The sequence below is a fragment of the Sycon ciliatum genome, chromosome 6 (assembly GCF_964019385.1).
Source record: "Sycon ciliatum chromosome 6, ocSycCili1.1, whole genome shotgun sequence".
NCBI lineage: Eukaryota > Metazoa > Porifera > Calcarea > Leucosolenida > Sycettidae > Sycon > Sycon ciliatum.
In genome coordinates, this window is record NC_088648.1 from 6,979,150 (window position 1) to 6,987,869 (window position 8,720).

Sequence of the window (8,720 nt, forward strand, 5' to 3'; positions counted from 1 at the left end):
CCACACCCGCCGAGGTAGAACAGCTCCTAGGAGCCCTTAATCCTTGCAAAGCCCCTGGGTTTGACGACATCCCAACAAGACTCCTCAAGACCACGGCGCGTGAGCTGTCGCCGTCACTCTCCCGACTTTTCAATGAGTCATTTCGGAGAGGCGAACAACCACAGGACTGGCGTGATGCCACTGTGAGCCCACTATACAAGAAAGCCGAAAGGTCATTGGTAACAAACTACAGGCCTATATCACTTCTCAGCGTTATCAGTAAAGTGCAGGAGAGGATCGTCCACAAGCGACTCTACAAGCACGTCACACCCTTCCTCCCAGTGGATCAATCCGGTTTTCGTGCCAATGATAGCACCGAACTCCAGCTCGCCAGACTCGTGCACGAGGTTTCCGAGAGCCGAGATAAAGGTCTTTCCGTCACAGCTTGCTTTTTTGATCTCTCGAAGGCTTTCGACAGAGTCTGGCACGCCGGTCTCCTCAAGAAACTGCAACACCTCGGCCTGAAAGATACCGCCCTGCAATGGATGGTCAGCTACCTCACCCATCGCCGTCAACGTGTTCGTGTCGGCGACGCCTTCAGTGAGTGGCAAGCCATACCAGCAGGGGTGCCCCAAGGATCCGTTCTAGGCCCCCTGCTGTTCTTGATCTACACCATTGACCTGCCCTCTGCCTGCACCAACTCGAACACAAAGTGCAGCCAATTTGCAGATGACACGGCGCTCATCGCAACACACCAGAGCCGTTTGACATCGGAGTTGTCCCTGCAGTCAGCCGTTTCAGCTGCCGCAACCTGGCTGCGCAGATGGCACCTCCTCGTCAATGCCTCAAAGACCGTTACCTTGTCGTTCACACCAAACCACCAACTCAACATCACTCTTAATGGCACACCCCTAAAGCAAGTCAAAGAACACCGTCACCTTGGAATCATACTACAAAACAACCTCCAATGGAACTCGCATGTCACGCACATAATAAACAAATCCAAAAAACTCCTTCACCAACTTCGTAAAACACGAGGCCAACTTAACACCCCCAGTCTGCTCGTAATCTACACCGCCTACATTCGCCCGGTTATAGAGTACGGCAGTCTCGTGTTATCCAACACCACCCGCACACAGAAGGACCAATTAGAACGCGTTCAGCGACGAGCAGCCCGTATCTGCCTGCGGATCCCCCTGTTTGCACCAGTCCATCACAGCTCACTTCTTCATCATCTCCAACTCCCCACATTAGTCTCCCGGCAACTCTTACGACAGGTTACTCACAACATCAAGTACATCCGCGCTCCCCTTCACCTGCAACAGCCTCACCTTGCACGACCAATCACAGAGCAGCTGCCATGGCGAGAATGCCACGGAGTTCAGTCTACACGTTCATGTCATGTTCAGTTACGATCTGCTTTCTCTTCCTGATTGCCATTGCGGTCATGCTGTCTGTTCTCTGTGATTTGACCTTTATCTCCTGGCATCTTACTGTCTTCATGTGCTCCCCTTGGGGGCACCTTGATGCCTGATGTAATATCGAATTTGTACAGCGGGCTACCATTTAGGTTCCGCTGCGGTCGGTTTCGCTGAGCCAGCCTTGGCACCGTGTAGCCTTTTTGGTTGTTGTGTTCTTGTGCGTGCGGCATGAGGTTTTTAGCTGTACCTTTGTTTGGCTGCGCTGCCTTTTGGTTTCCAGAGAGTTTTCCTTTGCACATGTAGTTTTTTAGAACGAAATAGTCGGTTCGTGACATGGCGTTCTACTTCTAATCAACCATAAAGTCTTTTGTGTTGTGAGTGACTCCGTCGGGTGTGAGCTTGGTATACGGCCCATTACGGGGACTGCGTGCGGCAGAAGCCTAGCGAAACACCATTTTGTAGCAGAGGATGGTTTGATAGTTGATACACGTTTCGATCGAAGAAATTAATTATTTTAGTTACGAGGTTGGATTTCAAAAATAGTTCCAACCATGGAGGAAGAACGAGAGAAAAGTAGTGCATGCGGAGAATATAGTGCTGAGACTGAGACAGCGACGGCGGCATCGATGTCAGAGCCGACCGGAGAGGATGGCGCTGATTCTGGTGAACCTACGGAAGGCATGGAGAGCCTGATCATGAAGCTGAAAAGTGATAAGATACAACTGAAACGCAATCTAACGAATACCCGACGTGGGTTGACGATAGGAATGCGCGACAATGAGGTCGACGCTGTGGGTGCAGGACACCTTTACGATGAGCTGTGCTGCTGTGAGCAAGCAGTAACAGCAGTGCTTTCCGAGCTGAAAAGAAAATATGAATTCGTAAACGATAAAAGGAACGTGATACGGACTTTGGAGGAAATGGAGGAAGTCGATCGCGATGTGCAGACGGCAATTGACAGATACGACGAGTTTGTAGAGTTGTGGACTGCAAGAGCGAAGCAGTATGGACAGGCTCAAGCAGCACAGAGCCAGTTTGAACGAGGGGAGTCGTTTCCTTTACTGGGTGTGGATGAATTCGGACTACGCCAAGGCAGTAGATCAACTAGTGGAGTCGGTTTACGACAAATGCAGAGTGAACTGAGTGCGCTGACCATGGAAACAGATCGCAGGACTGGACTGCTACTGGAAAGATCACCGTCACGGAGGACGCCGAGAGGCTTTAGTACTGATGACAGCAAGGACACAGCAGCTGAAGAGACCAACACCAGTCCAAAACCGGGTGAGCAAGGAGCTGATCAAACGGAGAATAGCCTTCCCCCTGCACACACCACTGAGTCTGTCACCAGCCTCCCCAGTTCAAGTCACAGTGTACAGTCTAGTATCACGTCTTGTACTACCACTGCACAGCATGTACCTGTCACAAGCTCAAGTGTGACTAGACCCATACCTAGTTCTGGACAAGCTGTACCTGTGAAGGACCATGTTTCTCTGGTCAAATCTAGTACCAGTCAGCCATCTAGCCTTGCTAGCATTCATGCCAGACTTGCAGGCCCAAGCAGTGGTCATGTAGGCAAGTCTGTGTTGAGTGTTGGATCTTTTCCAGGACATCCTGGAGCTAGCCTCAACTTTCAGGCCCCTGCGTTCCGGCCTGCAGCTCAACCAGTAAGCAGCAGAGCACCTGTGTACGGCACTGGGTTGCCCAGCAGTGATGTCTTTGGAAGGCTGAAGAAAGTAGCTGTTCCGACCTTCAGCGGAGATGTGCGGATGTACGAGACCTGGAAGGCCGCCTTTATGGCATGCATTGAAACTGCACCCGTCTCTCGACAACTTAAGCTTCTACAGCTTCGGCAGTATGTTACTGGTGAGGCACTCAGAGCAATAGAGCAGCTTGGCTACACCGCAGAGGCATACAGGATATCCCTGGAGCGGCTTGAAAGAAAATTCGGCGGACAACGACGTCAGGTGGCTATACAGCTGGAAACATTGGAAGCATTCCAGCCGATACAGCGCTACAACCCGCAAGCACTGGAGAAGTTTGCAGATTTGCTCGAGATTGCCGTAGTGAACCTCAAAGATGCAGGTCGCCACATGGAGCTACAGAACGGCACATTCTTCTCCCGTCTCCTGAGCAAGCTGACGAAGCAGATGGTGGCTCAGTACCAACGTTGGTTGTACGAGCACCAGCAAACCGAGGATGTGTTATCATTGTTGAAATGGGTGACACTGGAGGCTGAATTCCAGACTACGGCAACGGAGATAGTAGACGGTATCCAGAAGTCGGCATCATCCCGGCCAAGTAGCCATCGCTCGTTGCAGCAGCGCAACGCTCATACACACTTGGCAGACGGACAGACGGCACGAGACGAGGAGACTTCTTTCATATCCTCTCGCGCCACTTGTCCAGAATGCAGCGGGAGCCATGGCATTTGGGAATGCTCCACCTTCAAAGGACACGACACAGGCCAACGGTGGACAAGAGCAAAGGAATTAAGCCTGTGCTATCGCTGCCTGGGAACAGGGCACAGAGGCGACAAGTGTCCTCGAACTCGCACTTGTGGTGTCGATGGTTGCCAATGGAATCATCATCGTCTACTACACGGCTTGGCACGATCAGATTTTGAGATCAGGAAGAAGCCGAGAGCCGATGGCAAGGAAAGGAGTTATGACAAAGCAAACACCAAGGCTGAACAAGGACACTGTGGCGTCGCAACAGCGCATGAGACTCCAACGGAAGGGGAGTCCCCCCAGCAATGCAGCAATGCAACAGCCGAGACGAGCTACACCAGTTTACGCACTGTGCCTGTCGTTCTCAGGTCCGGTAGTAAGCGGCTCGTCGTCAATGCGCTTCTGGACGACGGAAGTACCAACACCTTCATCCATGAAGACGTTGCCACAGCGCTAGGAATGAGTGGTGAGCAGCATGACATGACTATCAATATGCTGAATGGAAAGCGGAGCACTTTCAAATCCATGGACGTGGAGTTCGATATCGCCAATATTAACGGTCAATCACGGACAACCGTAGTCGGACTCACAACTCCCAACCAGGTAACAGGACGTCTGCAGCTAACGGACTGGAGTAGCAAGAAGATTGGCTATGAGCACTTGGCTGATATACCGTTTCTGGAACCGGCCACCCCTGAAAGGATCGAGCTGCTCATTGGCGTCGACAATGCCGAGCTTCATCGTGCGTTGTATGAAGTGTCTGGACCAGCCGGAGAGCCCATCGCGCGTCTCACACCTCTCGGATGGACCTGCGTCGGAGCAGAGGTTAGCCGTGGCGGGGGCACAAACCACTGCTGCAGCGCTAACATCGCCAGCAGCGAGACCCTCCTGAGTGTGGATAAGACTTTGCGACAGTTCTGGGAAATTGAGCAAGTGACCAGCCCAGAACACCCCATGTCACCGGAAAACCTGGACGTCCTGACAGCGACAAAGAAACGAATGACGTTCACCAATGGTCGCTACTGTGTCGGGATGCCATGGCGGGCAGATGCATCACGGCCCACCAACAATTACGACATGGCAGCGAAGAGACTTGCGCAAACACAGAAGAGGCTGAAACGGGTCCCAGAAATTGCAGAGCGCTATGCAGAAACCATTGAGAGTTACGTGAGAAAAGGGTACGTGGTGAAGGTGAATGCAAACCCACGTGAAGCAGGATCGTGGCTCCTTCCACACTTCCCGGTTGTCCGACTGGACAAAAGTACGACGAAAGTTCGCATTGTGTTCGACGGGTCAGCTAAGCATGATGGCACCGCCCTCAACGACCTGCTGCACACCGGTCCGAAGTTACAACGTGATCTATCGGCTGTTCTGCTCAGGTTTCGGCGGCATCCGATCTGCATTGGCTGTGATGTTACGGAGATGTATCTACAGGTTGAAGTCAGAAAATCAGATCGGCCATATCTGAGATTCCTGTGGAATACAGACTTGCAGTCGGCTCCAGACGTGTACGAATTCAACCGGGTGGTATTCGGTCTGAACTGCTCCCCGTTCTTAGCGCAACTGGTCGCGCGAGAGCACGCTAAGACACTAGATCCAGAATTCGCCCGTGCAGCCGAGATGATGCTCGAATCAACTTACATGGACGACGGTATGGACTCAGTCTCTACGATTGCCGAGGGTGTGGCCCTGTACAAGAGTGTGACAGCAGCATGGAAGGGAGCAGGCATGGCAGTGAGGAAGTGGCTGTCGAATGCTCCGGAGCTGTTGGGTCACATACCCAGAGAAGATCAGGCAACGCAACTCAGCCTGAACGGAGACGGCCCATCCCAGATTAAGACTCTAGGGATCAGTTGGTTGAGCGACAGCGACATGTTCAGCTTTCAGGCTGTCATACCACCTGACGATATGATGATGACGAAGAGGAACATCCTCCGAAAGATCGCGACGATCTTCGACCCGCTAGGATTTCTGGCACCAGTGATCATCCGTGCCAAGATACTGATGCAAGAGATCTGGGCTAGCGGTGCAACTTGGGACGAAGTGCTTCCCGTCGAACTGAGCTCACGTTGTAGACAGTGGTTCCAGGATCTCCTTGCACTGAGCTCAATTCAAGTGCCACGCTGCTTGCAGGCCATTGCAGGCGCTACACCGCAAGATGTCGAGCTTCACGTATTTGGCGACGCATCAGAGTTAGCGTATGGTGCCGTCATCTACCAACGTATCCGCTACGCCTCCGGCGAGATCAGCACCGTATTTGTGTCTGCTAAGTCACGAGTTTCGCCAACTACCGCCACAAGCATCCCACGGCTCGAATTGATGGCTGCTGTGCTGGGAGTCGAAATGGCCAACGAAGTAGCCAAGGTGTTGCAGATCAACCCGCAGAACATCATCTACTGGACTGACAGTATGGACGTGATCTGGTGGATCCGTGGCCGGAGTCGCTTGTTCAAGACGTTCGTTGCCAACAGAGTGAGCACGATTCACCAGGCAAGCAGCCCAGATCAATGGCGGTATGTCCCTACGGCAGAGCACCCGGCTGATATTGTGTCGAGAGGATGCGCCCCAACATCGCTCACGCCGGACAGTATGTGGTGGACCGGTCCTAGCTTCATGGCCAAGCCGTCTGATGACTGGCCAGTACGACAGTTACCTACAGCCCAAGCAAAGGAAACAAAGTCCATGAAGGAGACCGTTCTGATGAGCAGCACTGAGACGGGTACTGATGATGAGGGCACAGGCGCAACAGAGCCCAGTGTTTGGCGACTGGAACCGCAGCGATACTCTGATTTGGAGCGCTTGATTCGTGTGCAAGCGTGGGTGATGAGATTTCTTCACAACGCTCGCGCGCCACACGAACGCCGCGAACTGGGTGAATTGACAGTGGACGAATTGAGCGAGTCTGAGTTGATGCTGGTGAAATCAGCGCAAGAGTCTGAGTTCCGAGATGAGATCAAGGCCATCAAGAAGGGACAACCTGTGAGTTCCCAGAGCAAGATTGCAGCACTCCATCCACAGTTAGATGACAGTGGTTTGCTGCGTGCAAGGAGTCGTCTTCAGTACGCGGACTTCTTGCCCTCTGACACGATCTCACCGATCATCCTTCCCAGGACGCATCCAACGACTAAGCTTGTGATCACGCGGATCCATGGCAAAGGTCATCACGCACTCGGCAACAATCAAGTTCTGAACGAGTTAGTAAAGCGGTTCTGGGTTGTCGGTGCACGCGAAGCAGTCAAGGAAGTGGATCGTCAATGTCCTGAATGCCAACGCCGAAAGGCCAAGCCTGCTAAGCAGCTCATGGCGCCACTGCCAACACTCCGGATTGAACCCGGCACCCGTGCGTTTGAAAGGGTTGGAATCGACTTTGCAGGACCGATGTACACCAAGCAGGGACGCCGAGCGCAGGCAAAGAGATGGCTGTGCATCTTCACCTGTCTTGCCACACGCGCTATCCACATCGAAGTAGCGTATGGTCTTGATACTGGAAGCTTTCTGAACTGCTTCTTCCGAATGGTCGGACGACGTGGCGCCCCACACGAGGTGCTCACTGACAATGGCACGAACTTTGTTGGTGCAGTAACCGAGCTACGCGAGTTGAGAAGTGAACTGGACGAGAAGAAGATCATCAAGGCAACCAACGGTCAACGGATTCAGTGGCACTTCAACCCACCCGCAGCACCGCACTTCGGAGGACCATTTGAGGTCATGGTGAAGGCTGCCAAACGAGCACTGTACGCCATTCTGAAGTCAGGTGACATCACAGATGAGGAGTTAGTGACGGCAACGATTGGAGCAGAACACCTGATCAACAGTCGGCCCTTGACAACGGTAACTTCAGATGCCAGAGACTGTACTCCTATCTCTCCAAGTGACTTGCTGCTAGGCGACGCGAGCCACAGTATTGATGTACCCGGTGATGACCCAGCAGCTAGCCTGAGGAGACGCTGGAGACGAGTCCAGGAGCTGGTCAGACATTTCTGGGCAAGATGGATGCAAGAATGGCTGCCCATGCTGAGTGGTCGTGCCAAATGGAAGAAACCCTACAACAACGTGCAAGTCGGTGATGTCGTTATCCTACTCGCCAAAGACACACCACGTGGTCAGTGGCAGCTGGGACGAGTTGTCGATGTTCACCCAGGACGTGACGGGCTGGTACGAGTCGTGGACGTAAAGGTGAAGAACACCACGCTACGTCGCCCAATAAGCAAGATCTGCCCGCTGGAAGCATATCAGTGAGTTACTGAGTAGCAACAGCATTGGACCATCGCCATTGAAGTATGGTCATGTCTGTTCACTCTCTTGCTTCTCTCTTGCTTCTCTCTTGCTTCGCACATGTTCTTTCATGTTGTTTTCATTTCTTGTTCCGTTGCCTATCATCTTTTTTTTGATTTTTTGTTTTTTTGTTTCTGTTTGCTTGAGCACTAGCAACTCAGGCAATCTTTTCTGTTTTTCTTTCATTTTTCCGCTTCGAGTGTTGGTGATGTATCTCTCCGTAGACACATCAGGAAGGGGAGAATGGCATGGCAAGAATGCCACGGAGTTCAGTCTACACGTTCATGTCATGTTCAGTTACGATCTGCTTTCTCTTCCTGATTGCCATTGCGGTCATGCTGTCTGTTCTCTGTGATTTGACCTTTATCTCCTGGCATCTTACTGTCTTCATGTGCTCCCCTTGGGGGCACCTTGATGCCTGATGTAATATCGAATTTGTACAGCGGGCTACCATTTAGGTTCCGCTGCGGTCGGTTTCGCTGAGCCAGCCTTGGCACCGTGTAGCCTTTTTGGTTGTTGTGTTCTTGTGCGTGCGGCATGAGGTTTTTAGCTGTACCTTTGTTTGGCTGCGCTGCCTTTTGGTTTCCAGAGAGTTTCC

General features: G+C 52.4%; 1 protein-coding gene across 1 annotated transcript; it reads left to right on the forward strand.

Annotated features, from left to right (window-relative positions):
- Positions 1-1,951: 1,951 nt before the first annotated feature.
- On the forward strand, positions 1,952-8,086 carry LOC135819991 (uncharacterized). Its single transcript, XM_065333290.1, has one exon. It carries the CDS (start codon positions 1,952-1,954, stop codon positions 8,084-8,086), a length of 6,135 nt encoding a protein of 2,044 aa, XP_065189362.1.
- The last annotated feature ends 634 nt before the right edge of the window (positions 8,087-8,720 follow it).

What these genes read in the sequence shown, in the direction of transcription:
- LOC135819991 (XM_065333290.1), top strand. Translation starts at nt 1,952, where the DNA reads ATGGAGGAAGAACGAGAGAAAAGTAGTGCATGCGGAGAATATAGTGCT.